The sequence below is a fragment of the Periophthalmus magnuspinnatus genome, chromosome 14 (genome assembly GCF_009829125.3).
Source record: "Periophthalmus magnuspinnatus isolate fPerMag1 chromosome 14, fPerMag1.2.pri, whole genome shotgun sequence".
NCBI classification, from domain to species: Eukaryota; Metazoa; Chordata; class Actinopteri; order Gobiiformes; family Gobiidae; genus Periophthalmus; species Periophthalmus magnuspinnatus.
The window spans coordinates 8,226,559-8,245,368 of record NC_047139.1 but is presented as its reverse complement, the minus strand read 5'-3'; the positions used below and the strand labels follow the sequence as shown (position 1 = coordinate 8,245,368).

The 18,810-nt window shown below is 35.9% G+C and overlaps 2 protein-coding genes across 2 annotated transcripts; both read right to left on the bottom strand.

The window, feature by feature from the left end:
- Positions 1 to 488: 488 nt before the first annotated feature.
- On the bottom strand, positions 489 to 8,306 carry LOC117381375 (cytokine receptor common subunit gamma-like). The gene is made up of 8 exons (XM_055226787.1): positions 8,170 to 8,306; positions 7,499 to 7,580; positions 7,253 to 7,419; positions 6,705 to 6,838; positions 3,793 to 3,955; positions 2,224 to 2,329; positions 1,105 to 1,165; positions 489 to 1,031 (listed from the first exon to the last, which is right to left on the bottom strand). Exons 1-8 carry the CDS (start codon positions 8,231 to 8,233, stop codon positions 780 to 782), a joined length of 1,029 nt encoding a protein of 342 aa, XP_055082762.1. The 5' UTR covers positions 8,234 to 8,306; the 3' UTR covers positions 489 to 779.
- A 2,291-nt stretch (positions 8,307 to 10,597) lies between these two features.
- Positions 10,598 to 17,665, bottom strand: LOC129456807 (cytokine receptor common subunit gamma-like). The gene is made up of 8 exons (XM_055226785.1): positions 17,541 to 17,665; positions 16,865 to 16,946; positions 16,616 to 16,785; positions 15,674 to 15,807; positions 14,986 to 15,151; positions 13,738 to 13,843; positions 12,631 to 12,691; positions 10,598 to 12,557 (listed from the first exon to the last, which is right to left on the bottom strand). The coding sequence occupies exons 1-8, from the start codon at positions 17,602 to 17,604 to the stop codon at positions 12,306 to 12,308; spliced, it is 1,035 nt and encodes a 344-aa protein (XP_055082760.1). The 5' UTR covers positions 17,605 to 17,665; the 3' UTR covers positions 10,598 to 12,305.
- Positions 17,666 to 18,810: the final 1,145 nt, after the last annotated feature.

Here is an 18,810-nt window from a genome sequence, read left to right as displayed (position 1 = left end):
TCTAGACACTTTTTAGGTTCAATGCTTCCTTATTGTGGGATAAATTTCTCAGATATTCCTCCACATCAGAAAAGGACGTAAATTTGAGTTATCTTGAGCACTCCTGCTGTCAGAAAGGCTAGATATTTTTGCAATGTATTATGTTTCTTAAAGGTTTCTAAAGGTTATCCTATCTGTTTTATTTGAGAGGATCTGGGATGCTCTGGATATCAATGGTTTAATGTGCAGATATCACTCATTCAATAACTTCTACAGACAGCCAGTCATGAAACAAGGGAAATGTCAGTTTTGTCTGGCCAGTCAATACATTTTCCTATCATACAAACAAGCCAGTTAGGCCTATTGACTGTTTCTATGAACCAGGCTAAATGCAATATGTCATATGCTCTTTTTTCCTTTACATTTGTTTTATTACCAACTTATATAGAAGACAATTTTACTCAAAATAGAAAAAATAATAAAGCAACATACCAATCAGGCTTCTACATTCTTCAAAAACATTCTGTGCTGTAGGCTGCTTACACGCATACTATTGAGCAATAATGTGAAAAAAAAACAGATCAAAAGATATTTCTAAAAACTTGAAAGAGTAAGAATAGGGGCCTTTTATAGCTGTCACTGGATAATGGTCTCTGCAAGGTTTTCTTTCAACCAAATGAAATGCACGTACAGTTTGCGCATGTGCATATAGGCAAAATTCATTTTGGTTTTGGGAGTTAATTAAAATGCACAATATCTGATTCCCAATAACTGACACAGATTTTGTAAACTGTCACCCCCTAAACAGAGATGTGCTGCTCTTCTGGTGGGACAAACTCAGTGCTAGAGGAGGAGGGTCCTGGGTGGTTGAGATCTGGATTTGGGACGGGGTTGTAGCAGACGGTTTGATCTGTGCTGACAGAAACGATGGAGGAGTCTGAGCTCTCACTGTCAGAGGGAGGTACAGGGCAGTACTCCCGGACAGAACAGGTGCGCTCTGTGTAGCTAGGCTTAAAAACGTCCTTTAGGCCTTTGGGGCTGTCTAACCACTCCTGCAACATCAAGACACATAGTTAGTTTGAAAGGACCTCACTGTTGTCCATTGTTTTAAATGTTTTTACTCACCTTAAAGTCTTGAGTGACCAGGGACGGTTTAGGAACCACTGGAATTAGGATGATCCGGATTCTGTACAGTCAAAAAGTTTTGAATACATTTTTGTTCAACCTTTTTAATCCAGTTTTTTCAGGTTACTGAAATTAAAAGGGTATGAGGGTGCAGTTATATAAGAGTTACATTATCAGTTCTCAGCTGACACAACTTCACCTCTGAGAAGTTTATTAAAAATGTAGGCTAATAATTTAAATGATCCAACTTTTATTTTCTTCAAGTAAAGTGATAATTATTCAGCTTCAGATCCCAGTTTACTAATCTCTACTGCCATCTAGTGAGACCATGTGTACAGATGCTGTAAAATAACAAACCAGAATGTGTATTTGCACCAAAAAGAATCAAGTCATCATTTGGCCTATCAATATGTTAATGATATGTTGCAGTTTAATTGATGTGCTGATGGGAAAAATTATAATGATAAATAAATAAATAAATAAATATTATTATTATTATTATTATTATTATTATTATTATTATTATTATTATTATTGGTAGTATTAATATTAATATTAATAATAATAATAATAATAATAATATCAATAATTTCATTTAATATTTGTCTTACAATAAATATGCTAATTTGCTCATCTATCTTCATTTTTTTAATTACTGAAAATTATTGGAGATTATTGGACAGGGTACCGGTAGTTACATATTACAAAAGGATTCAGATTCAGTATTCAGTACTGCAGTTGATTGTAGTATTGTTAGTAGAGTAAAGGATAATATTACAAAAAGTTGAAACCTATTGAAGATAAAATAGAAATGGAATATATTTTATATAAAAAGCTGATTAAAAATAAAGCAATGTTGCTTGTAATGTTTAAAATAAGTTTGTAATTTGTTTTTATTTTTGCAGTTTTGAGGTTCATTCTACTGTCTATTCATTTTTTGTGTGATCCTTAAACCTAAAACAAAGACATTAACAAATGGGCTTTTGCAGTTTTGGATGGAATGCAGTGTAATTATCTAAATATCGTCATAACAACAAGTATAACAAGAAAAGACATATCAAGATATTGCATTTTGTTAATATTGCCCACCCCTAATGATTAGTCCATGTGAAGTCCTACCTTTCATGATGCAACAACAGAACGATCAGCAGGAGTAGAGTGGCCCCGCCAACAAAGTACATGACCACAGTCCACACATTCACAGAGTAGAGCAGCCCGGTCAAGTCTGATGAGGAAAAGGTTAAGACTGCTGAGTCGTTATGGTATAATTATATAATCTTTGGGCTTAAAAGGGGCACTATGTAACTTTCCTTGTGGAGACAAGCAAAAAAGCTGCACGGTGCATGTTTGACTATATGTGTTAGAAACATGATGGCATGTGGTACAGATGAAGACATCAAGTGTTTAATGCACAGCCATGTTTCTCAGTTGCTTTGGCACATTTTTCTGATCAGAACTGAAAATTTCAGTCATTTCAATAATGAAAGTATTTGTTCAACCTTCAAATCCTTCAGTTACTTCTGTAAATCATTAGGCCGTTTTCCATTTTTCCAATGAGCAAATGGCTCTCATCTATTTGGACAAACCATTCAAAACTTTAAGCATTACCTCGTTGTTTGGCACCATAACCACCAAAATGATTATGTTTTTTTTTTACTTTGACACTTTTCTTTATTGAAAATTAACAATTGAAAACTGCTCACACAAGATCCTAAACAGAATTCAAGTTATCCAAAACTAAATTTAATCTCAGCAAAATGCTGTTTTACATTCAAACTTGACAAATAATTTTCCAGAAGCAAATTTTACCATTAAAACTCTCAAATTCTGCTCATGTGTTTTTATGTTCTTTCATTAATTTGACAGTGCAGCTGAGTTTGGGGCTGGAAAAGCTTTGCTCTATAACCAGTCACCGTGTTATTATTTTTGTAAAATAAATAATTTAAAATAAATTGTAATAAACATTACCAGCTGCAAAGTAGATTTTGCAGTATTTGATCAAAAATATGCTGAAGAAAATTGAAAGATGCTGGAATAACAAATGTTTGTGAATTATATTCAAAAAAGTTGCAAATCCTGTTGTGTGATTGAAACATATTTTCAAAATGAGAATATATTTGGTCTGTGCATGATCTGAAAACATAGTGAAGTTGAGTCCATTAACGCTGCACAGAGATCTGTGCATCCTGAGAGACTGACATGTTCACTGAGAGAAATACTACATTTTCACAATAGATAGAATGGGTTTTGATGTCTGTATAAATAGTTTGAGGGATGCATTTAAAGCTTTGAAAAGTTGTTTTCTGATCCAAGAAATCTAGTGACAAAGCAACGGAGGAACGCCCAACTAAGTAAATTTCAAAAAACGTATTTGCAAATCTTCCCTGTTATACTCGGATAGACAAACTAGGTTATAGGCCGTGTTGAATGAAGTGGAGGAACAGGAAAGGTTAACAGTTAACTTGGTGTTAGTTAACTTGGTGCAAAAGACACTTCAACCCATGCAACAATTATTTTCTCTTAATAAAAATAATAATAATAATATCATCTTACTCACATTTGTTTTAACTTACTTGAACTTGTTAAGTAATCAATCAAACAGATCAAAAATAATAAATTAATGGCAGTTAACATATTTTATTTATATATTATATATATATTTTCTTTCTTTTTTTCTTTTATTTTTACCTGGTTTGTGGGCGCCCCAGATGACCGGATCACTCCATTCGCTCCACTCTTTAGAAGGGCCACAATTGTTGCTCACGCGGTTTCGCACCTGTAGCTCGTAACGGGACGAGTTTGATGGTAAGTTAAAACAGTATTCCTGAAGCCCTGGCCCCACCATGGACACCTGTCGATTAAACACAATGTAAATAACCAGGAGAAATACACTGAAGACGGTTACTCTTGACTCAGTTTTCCTCAGCTCAGGAAGTCATGGGCCCTAATATGAAAAAAAAAAGGTTTAGTCAGATATAATGGTGAAATAGAATATACAAACCTACAACCTGTAGTTGGGTAAAATCACTGTTTAGACATTTTCAGGAATCAATAGAAGAATTGTTGAAAAATAAGTATATCCACAATATCTGTGTAATCCCTCAGTTGTCCAGGTCTGATCTATAGCAACAGCGAAATAAAATCTGTCAACTGGACAAAACATTATGGGAGTGAAGACGTTTTGTTGTTCATCCAAGCCACTTCTTCAGTTCTGGTCAGATTACTGGTGGACACTGCCTTATATCTGTCTGAAGGAAGGAGCTAGCTATACTGACACTCAGAGTCTTATTGTTTACAGCTAAGTCTATTTTGCTACCCTAAGTGTACAGTGTGCCTGGGTCGTACTTACCATGGTCATTCAAGCCCCTAATGAGTGGTTTCACACCTATTAGCATCCTGGCTAGCCCTATTGTTTTCTTTATTCTTTTTGTTTTGCTTTGGGTCTGAGGATGGAGTTATAGATAGGGGACAGATGATGACTGAGGCCCCCATACGTGTTTAAGGAAGGATTGTCTGTCCTAAGAGAGATTGCTTCTTTAATTCCTCTCTCAAACCATTTCTTTTCTCTGGCTAAGATCTGAACCTCACTATCTTCAAAGGAGTGGCCAGTGTTTTTGAGATGGAGATGTACGCAGTCTTCACTACACTGAATGGAGTAGACTACATTACTTTGTTTGTGGCTCAGGGTTTTGTCCTTTGGGTAAACCAGTTTCTGTTTTCAAATGTTTGTAGGTTTGAAAATAGACCGGAATTTCAAACAGTCTGAAACTTCTCTGAAGCTTTTCAGAGACACCAGCTGTGTAAGGGATGGTTACACCTTTCCTTCTAGGTTCAGATTCCCTGTTGTCCTGTTTTTTTTGGTTTTTTTTAGCTCCCTTAGATTTATTGAAGGCCCATTTTGGATACCCACAAGTAGAGAGGCTTTCTCCACATGTTGTTTCTTTTCCCTCTGTGTTTATGGGCACCACTTGAGCTCTGTGTTGTAGAGTACGGATCACTCCGAGTTTGTGCTGCAGTGGATGGTATGAATGAAATAGAATGTATTGGTCAGTGTGTGTGAGATTCCTAAAGACTTCTACCTGGAGTCGCTGGTCCACTCCTGTAGTTATTGCACAATCTAAGAAGGACAGTTTGTTGTCCTTGGCCTCTTCCCATATTAACTCGATATTTCTTTCCACAGCATTAATATGTGCAGTAAAAGGCTCCAGATCTTGAATTGTGATTTTAGTTCAGTTGTCATTCACGTATTGATATCAATGTGTGGGTGAAGTGCCTAGAAATGAGGCCAATACATCTTGTTCAAGTTGTTCCATGTATAAGTTAGCTACAATAGGAGAGACCGTTGAGCCCATGGCACAGCTGTGGATTTGCCTGTAGAGGTTACCTCTGAACAGGAAATATGAGGTATTTCAACAAATTTCCAGCAGTTGGCAGATTTGGTCAGGACAGTTTAGTTCTCTCTTTTAGGTCAGCTCCTCTTTGCTGCCTTCACCACTACGGATGTAGGGGTTCAAGTGAAAAGAGAGGTCACATCAAATGAAACCACTGTCTCATCCAAATCAAATTGGAGATGCTTGACTTTGCTCACAAATTTTGCCTGAGCACCCCAAGCCACAAAATAATGTGGTCTACTCCATTCAGTTAGTGAAGACTGCAGGGAGCATTATATTGGAGAAACTAAACAGCCACTCCATAAGAGAATGTACCAACACCGTCGTGAGAGCTCCTTGGGACCCCAGTCTGCTGTACATCTCCATCTCAAAGCCACAAACCACTCCTTTAAGGATAGTGAGGTACAGATTTTTGCTAAAGAAAAGAAATGGTTTGAGTGATTGTTTTTTCTTTGGGAAAAACAATCCTTCCTTGAACATCAGACATCATCTGTCCCCTACCTATAACTCCATCCTCAGACCTAAAGCAAAACAAAGAGAATAAAGATATAGGGCTAGCCAGGATGCTATTAGTTGTGAAACTACTCATTAAGGGCTTAAATGACCATGCTAAATAGGACCCAGGCAGAGTGCACACTTACGGTAGCACAATAGACTTAGCCTACAAACAGAAACTGTAAACAATAGGACTTTGAGTGTTAGTGTAGTTATCCTCTCCCTTCAGACAGATATAAGGCTGTGTCCACCAGTAATGTGACCAGGATTGAAGAAGTGACTTGGATGACTCCTACAACATTTTATTCAGTTGACAGATTTTATTTCTGTTTTGCTATATATATCCACAATAGCATATTGCTGGGTTACAAATAACATCACAACAGATGGGGGTAGGTAAAACTAATATTGTTAAAATGCAGATTTTTGTTATAATACAGTGAGTTCTTGGGTCAAGTCAAAATAGAAAGGTTCAACATTTGAGCATTTACTTTTTTAATATTTCATGGCAAAATACAACCTAATCAGTAGGGAAAAAAAAGGCTTTTGCCACTGTCATGGAGTGTGAGATAATCACATTCTACAATCTGTAAACCACCAATTTTGTGTGATATTTTTTCTTCTTTATCTTATCTTAAAGGCACTGATCATTTGAGATACAGGACAGAGAGAAGAGGATGCTTAAGAGGAAAGTTTGTTTGTTTCCTGTCCCACCTGCCAGTTGTCGTTGTTGAGTCTGTAGCGGACCTCGCTCTCAACACATGACTCGTAGATTAGCCTCCACTCAAAGCACAAGCTGGAGTCAGACCTGAACTGGACCGTGAGGTTGGATGGTGGATCAAATTTTACTGAAATTTACAAAGAAGTTAATGGTCAAACCAGAGAGTCATGTTACGATGCAAACACTCTTTTTTAGATAGAATAGAATGTAATTTTCACAAAATCTTCACACAAATTAAGAGTACACAATTATTTAATGTGGTCTACTATGCAAGATTTGATACAGGCAGTTCTAAAACTACTAATGAAAGGTCCAAAATTTATCTGATTTTTTCCCTGCATCAATACTTGCCTAAATTAGTATCTAGTATTGATTTTTTTTTTGACAACCCTGAATTCATTCTATTTCCGCCGCTGTCCTTGGCAGTCTGATGAAAGAGTAGTGGCTGATACTCCACACACATCCGCCTATGTATGTAGTCATACACAGTTTCACAAGAAAGGTGAGTTAAGTGTTGTGTCCTTTACAATATGTGTTTTACCTCTGTTTTTGAGTTGATGTTCTTTGGGATTCTGGTCTTGTTGAAATTTGGTGTAATATGTGCTAAATCTTTTTGTCCAGATGTCGTCTTCAGGCTGTTTGCATCCAACATTCAGGCCGTTCTTGAGTATGTAGGTGTCACATTCACGAAAGGATTGATCACGAAATCTAAAACGTCAAACCAAAAGACCACTGATAATAGTTTCTCTCTCAGATTTTATTTTTTAAGACACAAGTTGTTACTTACCTACTGTAAAAAGTGTAATTGACATCTGAAGTATTCCATAAGCATTTAACATATTTCAAACCAATCACCACACAGTCCACATCTGTTGGGAAATATTTTATGATTGTTTTGTTTTTTATGATTGTAACGTAAACACACATTTTTCCCTCTAAGCTATTCAGTTATTAAAACAACTGTTTTGATAAGGCAAAAGTGTAAGGCCTGATGCTCTTCCTCAGTTTGGCCTTGTACGTCCGTTAAGTTCATTTCTTTTGTCAATAAAAAAACTATTGTTTTCAAATTTTAGCTCTAGATTTGGAGCACTCCAAATCTAGTAAAAGCTTATGACATTCACTACAAGACAAGGTTTTGCCAAATTTGGAATTATAAATGTGTGCCAGAATTATTTAGAGGAACTCTAACCAACATGCGCATCATCTCGAGAGAATGACTGCACGTTGACATAGAGGGAAATTCACACACCAAATGTCAAGGGAAGTAAAATATGACAATAAATCAAACCTAGGCATACAACTGCCATTTTAAAAACAAGACCAAGATATATTTTTTCAAAATATCAAAATATCCAAATAGCTTTCCTATAGTTTTTGTTGTTTTCTTATTTGTAAATCAATACATTATTAAAAAGGAACATTTCGCAAATCAAAAGTACAAATCTTTTTATTTCTTACCAGGAGGTCTTTTCGCAAAGCCACTTCCAACTAAACACAGAATAATTAAAAGTCTTATCTTCATTTTAAAGAGAAGAAGGGAGTTTTCGACATGTCAGGCAATCGTCCTCTAGTCTCTGAAAACGTGTGTGTGGCTGAGTTGAACTGTCTAGTTTCCTGTTAGAGGAAGTCGGTTTTTACTGCCTTAACAGTGACGGGCCGTCAGGACCAGCAAGACCTTCTATAAACATGCTCAGAAAAGTACATTTATTTTATTTTCATAAATATATATACAAAATATCTCTATTCTGTGTTCTCCTTATGTCATATTATATTCACTTTGTTGCGTAACTTCCAATGTTTTTTATTGTGGTAGAGTTTTTATCCAATGATATTTCAGCTTCTTGTGTGGTCAGGCAAATCTCACTTTCCTGGGCCTTCAGAATAAACAGAGCTGGCCCTGTCCACTGTAAATAGACACAGACACAGTCAGTTTCAATAGCCAGATCTCGATTCTGCATATCAGGGCCAGTTGGAGGTCCTACACACACTGGACATGTACATGTCCTAGGATTGGATAATAAGCACTGCTAGAGCCAGAAAGGCGGCAGTTTGCAGAATGTCAAACTAAACCCGGAGATCCAACAGCTATTGCTCTATTTTAACCCATAAAGGCCGAAGGAGAAGAGATTGATCTGGTTGCAGATATACTTTTCATGTCATTTTCAAGACAGGCCTTTCATGAAAAGCTGGATATCATGAAAAGAGGTCTTCCAACCCCTGCGCTAGCTAACCTGTCCCAGTAAGGTAAAGGGTTTGTCTGTCATTTCTAGACGAGCAACTATGAACGGCACCTGTGTATCACAGCTTCTGAGAAATACTGCAGATTGTACTGTTGTTGTACGGCACTTAAAGCTAGAGTGGATTTAAAAACGTTTGGAGACACTTGAGTGGACCTGCAGCTCAGCAGCACTCAGGGAGGCGGAGCCCCACAATGAAAAAGTGAGTTTATAATGTTAATAATAGGTGACTTAATTATATTAATGTTAATATAATGAAGTCATCTTAGTTAAAACTGCTCTCAGGTTCGTTCAATCTCAGCTGCGCCACATTTTCAGCTATTTGCTGTTGCATAACCTATTGTCAAAAAATGTAAATGATGTGTTTACTTTATTTTTAAAGAATAGTTTGTTTTGTTGTCTGGTTAGTGACTTATATGAAACGGTGACATTGCACAGTTTACTGGACAGACTTGTTTAAGCTCCCATAGCGTCATTTTGGTGGCATTTTGTTTGGCATCTTTAAAAAATATATATTTTTAATTTTTGACAGTATCTGTGAACTTAGTTTCCTACTCTTAATTGTGAATGCAATGTGTGCTTATTGGTTTTAAATGCTCCTGAAATTAAGTGTTGCTTGATGAGCCTATATTGAGGTGATGTAATGTGTAAGTGGGTGAAATGCACGTCTCGCCACTGCACTTTAGTAATCCTCAGATGGATTAAGGGACTTAAAATATAGTATGTAACTTTTCTAGTTTGTCTCCGTAAAGATAAGTTTAAAGCTATACTTACTACAACATTTTATGCAAAGCAATAATATCAGGTGGCATCAATAAAGGTGACAGAACCTCCTCCATAAATGTCATAAACTGAACCACAGCTGTGAATTACAAATATGTAGGCTATTTTATAGGACTTTTAGGCATTGCACAATCCCCGTCCCCAGATAAAAAAAAAAAAAAAAAAAAAAATGAAGAGACTTTAAAATAAAAAACAGGAACAGTGTCTTTGACTTCTTCAGATGAACATATGGAATACGAAAAATTCCAAGATAAGTCTCATAATAGTATAAAGGTCAAGCAGTTAACAGCACATTTCATTGTGGCAATACATTTGTATATGATTTAATATTGACAGACAACATTGCCTGTTCACTTGCCTACATGTGAACATATTTACATTTTTCCATAGCCTATTTTGTTTTAAAGTAATAGTCTAAATCGTCATTTATCTATTCTAATGCGTTTTTAATTTGATTTACACAGTAAACTATTTTAACACTAACAAAGAAACGGCCAAATCGGTTTAATCATGATGCAAATCTAAATAAATGTAGCCTATTATTAGTCATTTGAGTGTTATTTTGAAATATTGTGCGTTTTATTTTGAAAAGCGGAAGTTACAATGTTTTGGTAGTGGTACCGGAAGTGGCTGTCATTTTGCTCCGATCCACGTTCTCGCGGTACAGTGGTTCTTATTTCTCACTGAGCACAAGACCAGTGTCACTCATCATCAGAAAATCAAACAAGGATACACAATGGTGCGTTTTCTGGACGGCACACGGTCCGAAATATTTATTTTATTACCTTTTCTCTCCACATTTCTGCTCGTGAAGAGTCAGGGTAATTCCATGAATAATGTCGAAACAGAGAGACAGGCTGAGGAAAGCCACCGACAGGACAGTGCCAACTTGCTCATATTTATAATGCTGCTAACACTAACTATTTTAACGATATGGCTCTTCAAGCACCGAAGATTTAGGTTTCTACACGAGACTGGACTCGCTATGATCTACGGTAAGAAAACAAAACCCTCGTCCTATAATCAATGAACTTGGCCTCAGTGCTAGCTGTTAGCTTCAAAACTTAACCTGTAAGCTTGTTATTTTTGTAGATAAAACTATTTCTCGACCTGCTTCAGGCAGAGTTGAACTATTTCTCGACCTGCTTCAGGCAGAGTTGACCTTGGTCTAGTTAACCATTCACTATCTAAGTGATGCTTGTCTAAATCACACATACAAACAATCACACATACAAATTAATACAGTTTAGTTTAAGTAGTGGTCTGTCAGTGTTTTTTTTGTTTCAAGCTGCTCAAAACTATTGTTAGTATAATTTCTTTGTAACAAGGTTTAGGGGTCCAGGTTTAGTTATTGATATACATTTTTTCTTGTAATTAAGCTTAAAATCATATGTTTTGTGTCTCATATTGGTTCAATCTATTGTCTGATTGCACAGGTTTGTTGGTGGGTGTGATCCTGAGGTTCGGAGGACATGTTCCACAAAGTACGAGCGATGTGGTGTTGGGCTGGTCAATGTGAGTGGGCGCTTCTACGAATACACTCTTAAAGGAGAGGTCAGCCGTGCTAAAGGTCACCAGGTTAAGGATGTTGAGATGCTCCAAAAGATATAACGATCCTTATATTTTTAATAAATTACGACCTCAGTGGGCTAGCTAAGGAAGTGGCTCTGTAGTGTAGCTGTTCTGGCAGGGGCCACTGCCAAGCGCCCTGCCCTTCTCTCATTAGGTGAGCCACATATTATGTTTGTAAAGGTTATCCTATGGTTTTCACTTACGAGGATCTAGGATGCTCTTGATATCAATGGTTTAACGTGCAGGTAAGGTATGTGAACAATATTCAAATATGATAAATTGCTTACTTAAAAAGGTGCAAAACGGTTCCCATGCAGCAGTTGCCATTTATCGCGCTAAGGGAGAATAGCAGCTACATACCAGTCATTTTGGTCAAGGCCACATTTCTTCTCTGTAGCCTCCTTTCATACAGGAATGTATGACTCCCACTTTTGGGGGATTATAAAACACTGGTGCAGTCTCACTTTGGTAGACTCTGCTTTAGACTCTGCCATCTGTTAGACTCTGCTCACTTTGCTAGATGCCGCTTTGCTGGACGCTGCCTGTTGACTGTATTGCTGTAACTGAAAATAAAGATCAACAGAACTACTCCTGTGCCTTTCCTTTTTTTCTACATGCAATAGACCAGAAACCAACAGATACCAGGTACTTTTTGATAGCAAAAATTGACATCTTACCTTATCAATAAAGTCTACAGACATTAAATTATTAAAGAAGGAAAATGTTTATTTTTGTTCAGTCAGTTTTGCCTGGCCAGTGAGTACACTTTCCTATCATACATATAAGCTACTTGTAAATCATATCCTTTCATAGCTGTCACTGGACAGTGGTCTCTGCAAGGCTTTCAGCCACATAAAATGCACATACTGTTTGTGTATGTACATACAGGCAACATTCATTTTGGTTTTGGGAATTAATTAAAATGCATAATGTCTGCTTCCCAATAACTAGCAGAGCTCACTGAAAACTGACATCTCTGTTTAGCAAAGGGGTCACCCTTTGCTAAACAGAGATGTGCTGCTCTTCTGGTGGGACAAACTCAGTGCTGGAGGAGGAGGGTCCTGGGTGGTTGAGATCTGGATTCGGGACTGGGTTGTAGCAGACGGTTTGATCTGTGCTGACAGAAACGATGGAGGAGTCTGAGCTCTCACTGTCAGAGGGAGGTACAGGGCAGTACTCCCGGACAGAACAGGTGCGCTCTGTGTAGCTAGGCTTAAAAATGTCCTTTAGGCCTTTGGGGCTGTCTAACCACTCCTGCAACATCAAGACACATAGTTAGTTTGAAAGGACCTCACTGTTGTCCATTGTTTTAAATGTTTTTACTCACCTTAAAGTCTTGAGTGACCAGGGACGGTTTAGGAACCACTGGAATTAGGATGATCCGGATTCTGTACAGTCAAAAAGTACATTTTTGTTCAACCTTTTTAATCCAGTTTTTCAGGTTACTGAAATTAAAAGGGTATGAAAAGACTTTGCACCATAATAGCCAACCTGAAGATCCAGTTATATAAGAGTTACCGGTACATTATCAGTTCTCAGCTGACACAACTTCACCTCTGAGAAGTTTATTAAAAATGTAGGCTAATAATTTAAATGATCCAACTTTTATTTTCTTCAAGTAAAGTGATAATTATTCAGCTTCAGATCCCAGTTTACTAATCTCTACTGCCATCTAGTGAGACCATGTGTACAGATGCTGTAAAATAACAAACCAGAATGTGTATTTGCACCAAAAAGAATCAAGTCATCATTTGGCCTATCAATATGTTAATGATATGTTGCAGTTTAATTGATGTACTGATGGGAAAAAAATAAAAATAAATTAATTAATACATTATTATTATCAATAATAATAATAATAATAATAATAATTATTATTATTATTATTATTATTATTATTTCATTTAATATTTGTCTTACAATAAATATTCTAATTTGCTCATCTATCTTAAATTTTTGAATAACTACTGAAAATTATTGGAGATTATTGGACAGGGCAGTTACATATTACAAAAGGATTCAGATGTACTGCAGTTGATTGTAGTATTGTTTGTAGAGTAAAGGATAATATTACAAAAAGTTGGAGCCTATTGGAGATAAAGTAGAAATGGAATATATTTTATTTTAAAAGACTGAAAAAGCTGCTTAAAAATAAAGCAATGTTGCTTTGTAATGTTTAAAATAAGTTTGTAATTTGTTTATATTTTTGCAGTTTTGCAGTTTTGAGGTTCATTTTACTGTCTATTCATTTTTTGTGTGATCCTTAAATCTAAAACAAAGACATTAACAAATGGGCTTTTGCAGTTTTGGATGGAATGCAGTGTAATTATCTAAATATCGTCATAACAACAAGTATAACAAGAAAAGACATATCAACATAATGCATTTTGTTAATATTGCCCACCCCTAATGATTAGTCCATGTGAAGTCCTACCTTTCATGATGCAACAACAGAACGATCAGCAGGAGCAGAGTGGCCCCGCCAACAAAGTACATGACCACAGTCCACACATTCACAGAGTAGAGCAGCCCGGTCAAGTCTGATGAGGAAAAGGTTAAGACTGCTGAGTCGTTATGGTATAATTATATAATCTTTGGGCTTAAAAGGGGCACTATGTAACTTTCCTTGTGGAGACAAGCAAAAAAGCTGCACGGTGCATGTTTGACTATATGTGTTAGAAACATGATGGCATGTGGTACAGATGAAGACATCAAGTGTTTAATGCACAGCCATGTTTCTCAGTTGCTTTGGCACATTTTTCTGATCAGAACTGAAAATTTCAGTCATTTCAATAATGAAAGTATTTGTTCAACCTTCAAATCCTTCAGTTACTTCTGTAAATCATTAGGCCATTTTCCATTTTTCCAATGAGCAAATGGCTCTCATCTATTTGGACAAACCATTCAAAACTTTAAGCATTACCTCGTTGTTTGGCACCATAACCACCAAAATGATTATGTTTTTTTTCCCTTTGACACATTTCTTTATTGAAAACTTGACAAATATTTTTCCAGAAGCAAATTTTACCATCAAAATTCTCAAACTCTGCTCACCAGTTGCAAACCAGATTTTGCAGTATTTGATCAAAAATATGCTGAAGAAAAACATAGTGAAGTTGAGTCCATTAACTCTGCACAAAGATCTGTGCATCCTGAGAGACTGACATGTTCACTCAGAGAAATACTTAGTTTTGTGAAATTAACAAATTTCACAATAAACACTGGGTTTTGATGTCTGTATAAATAGTTTGAGGGATGCATTTAAAGCTTTGAAAAGTTCTTTTCCGATCTGAGAAATCTAGTGACAAAGCAACGGAGAAAAACTAAGTCCAACTAAGTAAATTTCAAAAAACGTATTTGCAAATCTTCCCTGTTATACTCGGATAGACAAACTAGGTTATAGGCCGTGTTGAATGAAGTGGAGGAACAGGAAAGGAACTTGGTGTTAGTGAACTTTGTGCAAAAGACACTTCAACACATGCAACTATTTTCTATAAATGTTCTAATCTTTTGTTTAATATCATCTTACTCACATTTGTTTTAACTTACTTGAACTTGTTAAGTAATCAAACAAACAGATCAAAAAGGATAACTTAATGGCAGTTAACACACACACACATATATATACATATATACACACTGTGTGTGTATATATGTATATACATATACACTTTTTTTTTACCTGTCTTGTTGTGGGCGCCCCAGATGACCGGATCACTCCATTCGCTCCACTCTTTAGAAGGGCCACAATTGTAGCTCACGCGGTTTCGCACCTGTAGCTCGTAACGGGACGAGTTTGATGGTAAGTTAAAACAGTATTCCTGAAGCCCTGGCCCCACCATGGACACCTGTCGATTAAACACAATGTAAATAACCAGGAGAAATACACTGAAGACGGTTACTCTTGACTCAGTTTTCCTCAGCTGAGGAAGTCATGGGCCCTAATATGAAAGGGAGTTCAATAGAAAAATTGTTGAAGAATCAAATGAATATATCCACAATAGCATATTGCTGGGTTACAAATGACATCACAACAGATGGGGGTAGGTAAAACTAATAATGTTAAAATACAGATTTTTGTTTTAATACAGTGAAGTCTTGGGTCAAATCAAAATAGAAATGATCAGGTTCAGCATTTGTGCATTTACTTTTTCAATATTTTATGGCAAATTGCAGTGTAATCAGAAGGAAACAACAGCTCTGGCCACTGTCATGGAGTGTGAGATAATCACATTCTACAATCTGTAAACCACCAATTTTGTGTGATATTTTTTCTTCTTTATCTTATCTTAAAAGGCACTGATCATTTGAGATACAGGACGGAGAGAAGAGGATGCTTAAGAGGAAAGTTTGTTTGTTTCCTGTCCCACCTGCCAGTTGTCGTTGTTGAGTCTGTAGCGGACCTCGCTCTCAACACATGACTTGTAGATTAGCCTCCACTCAAAGCACAAGCTGGAGTCAGACCTGAACTGGACCGTGAGGTTGGATGGTGGATCCAATTTTACTGAAATTTACAAAGAAGTCAATGGTCAATCCAGAGAGTCATGTTACGATGCAAACACTCTTTTTTAGATAGAATAGAATGTAATTTTCAACACAAATTAAGAGTACAGAGTAGTAATTATTTAATGTGGTCTACTATCTAAGATCTAATTTATTTATTCATTGATTAATTCATTCATTTGAGACAATGCATGTTAATGAATAGACATGATACAATATGCATGTAAACACACCGGATTATAGCCAAAGGCTAATTTCCATTGCTTGTCCCAAGGGCTGGGGTCACAAAAGGGCAAAAATATAAATTGCACATGACACTCATTGCACAATTCCCATTATTGCACCATACGAAATATTGCACATTCCATGCATTGCACAGCCCCCATTATTTCAGTCGGTTTGGCCACTCATTCAAGACAATTTCATTTTATAACCTCTCCCTGCATATTTTGCCCATACATGCAAATATGTCTCTGTAAAAAAGTTAAAAATCACATTGCCACTATAGATCGTCAGTTCTATTGTGGTAGTCAGGCCGTTCTACTCATAAAAGGTCCAACATTGTCCAATTTATCTTTTTTTTTTTTGCTGTATCGATACTTGTTCAATTTAGTTTCTAGTATTTTTTTTTTTTGACAGCCCTGAATTCATTCTGTGGCAATTCATCCATTTCCACAGCTGTCCTGGGGCAGACCGATGAAAGAGTAGTGGCTCTTACTCCACACAGATCCGTCGATGTATCACCGTTCATACACAGTTTCACAAGAAAGGTGAGTTAAGTGTTGTGCCCTTTACAATATGTGTTTTACCTCTGTTTTTGAGATGATGTTCTGTGGGATTCTGGTCTTCTTGCTGAAATTTGGTGTAGTATGTGTTAAATCTTTTATTCATGATGTCGTCTTCAGGCTGTTTGCATCCAACATTCAGGCCGTTCTTGAGTATGTAGGTGTCACATTCACGAAAGGATTGATGATGAAATCTAAAACGTCAAACCAAAAGACCACTGATAATAGTTTCTCTCTCAGATTTTATTTTTTAAGACACAAGTTGTTACTTACCTACTGTAAAAAGTGTAATTGACATCTGAAGTATTCCATAAGCATTTAACATATTTCAAACCAATCACCACACAGTCCACATCTGTTGGGAAATATTTTATGATTGTTTTGTTTTTTATGATTGTAACGTAAACACACATTTACCCTCTAAGCTATTCAGTTATTAAAACAACTGTTTTGATAAGGCAAAAGTGTAAGGCCTGATGCTCTTCCTCAGTTTGGCCTTGTACATCCGTTAAGTTCATTTCTTTTGTCAATAAAGAAACTATTGTTTTCAAATTTTAGCTCTAGATTTGGAGCTCTCCAGGTTTTAAATTGTAAAAGCTTACATTCACATACTTACATACATTCACTACAAATTTGGAATTATAAATGTGTGCCAGAATTATTTAGAGGAACTCTAACCAACATGTGCATCATCTCGAGAGAATGACTGCACGTTGACATAGAGGGAAATTCACACACCAAATGTCAAGGGAAGTAAAATATGACAATAAATCAAACCTAGACATACAACTGCCATTTTAAAAACAAGACCAAGATATATTTTTTCAAAATATCAAAATATCCAAATAGCTTTCCTATAGTTTTTTGTTGTTTTCTTATTTGTAAATCAATCCATTATCAACAAGAAATATTTTACAAACCAAAAATACAAATCTTTTTTATTTCTTACCAGGAGGTTTTTTCGCAAAGCCACTTCCAACTAAACACAGAATCATTAAAAGTCTTATCTTCATTTTAAAGAGAAGAAGGGAGTTTTCGACATGTCAGGCAATCGTCCTCTAGTCTCTGAAAACGTGTGTGTGACTCAGTAGAACTATATAGTTTCCTGTTAGAGGAAGTAAGTTTTCACCACCTTATTAATGTCAAACTGGTTAACAGACTTAAAATATGGTATGTAACTTCTAATTTGTTTCCATAAAAATAAGTTTAAAGCTATACTGTGCAACATTTTATGCAAAGCAATAACATCAGGTGGCATCAATAAAGGTGACAGAACCACAGATGTGAATTACAAACATGTATTTTATGGGATTTACAGATCTTGCACAATGCCCCTTAAAAAAAAAAAATAAAAAAATAAAATAATAAATAAATAAAATGAAGAGATTTGTTGAAAATTTTGTTAGAAATTATTCTGATTGGAGTTGAAGTTGAATTAACATTGTGTATCATACTGCAATGTCATCAGAATGAGAATGGGTCATTAAAATGGAAAAACATATTTTTTTCTGGACAGTGGATAGTGTCCAGACAAAAAACAACAACCAAAAAAACAAACAAAAACACTAACATCTTAAAGAAATGTAGACACTTGTACTTTACCATACCTAAATTACTCATTCTAATATATATATATTTTATTTTGCTATACCATAGATTTTCTTTGACAAACCTTTACAGATCAGTGCAGTATTTTGTATTAAATATGAGAATATTTGTCATTTATATTAAAAGAGACACAGTTGTGTTTTTCAGTGAGGTCTGCTTGGTTTTGCAGCTTTCGTTTCCTTTGAAAAAGACTCAAAAAAGATACAGGATACTTTCTTGATAAATTGCTGGTGCAAATTCTACTTACAAAGACAGTCTCCTTTATTTTGTCCTTTTTTGGTTTATCAGTGCCTTTTGGAAGTGTCTGCACTCATTTTAATTAAAGATAATTTGACAATCAATCAAATCAATGCTTAGTGACATTACTGCTATTACTGCTGCTTTTACATTATTGTGCTAAATCATAGTGTAGGTCTACATTATTCATTAGTCTGTTGCACAGGAACAGTGTCTTTGACTTCTTCAGATGAACATATGAAATACAAAAAATACCAAGATATGTCTCATAATAATATTTAGGGTAACAGCACATTTCATTGTGGCAATACATCTGTATATGATTTAATATTGACAGACAACATTGCCTGTTCACTTGCCTACATGTGAACATA

Coding starts and splice junctions, on each gene's coding strand:
- LOC129456807 (XM_055226785.1), bottom strand. CDS start 17,604: ATGAAGATAAGACTTTTAATGATTCTGTGTTTAGTTGGAAGTGGCTTT. Junction 15,808..16,615: donor ACATCATCTCAAAAACAGAG/GTAAAACACATA, acceptor TGTAAATTTCAG/TAAAATTGGATCCACCATCC. Junction 12,692..13,737: donor CTGTTGTTGCATCATGAAAG/GTAGGACTTCAC, acceptor TTGACTGTACAG/AATCCGGATCATCCTAATTC.
- LOC117381375 (XM_055226787.1), bottom strand. CDS start 8,233: ATGAAGATAAGACTTTTAATTATTCTGTGTTTAGTTGGAAGTGGCTTT. Junction 7,420..7,498: donor AATTACACTTTTTACAGTAG/GTAAGTAACAAC, acceptor TTGACGTTTTAG/ATTTCGTGATCAATCCTTTC. Junction 3,956..6,704: donor TCAACAACGACAACTGGCAG/GTGGGACAGGAA, acceptor TTTAATCGACAG/GTGTCCATGGTGGGGCCAGG.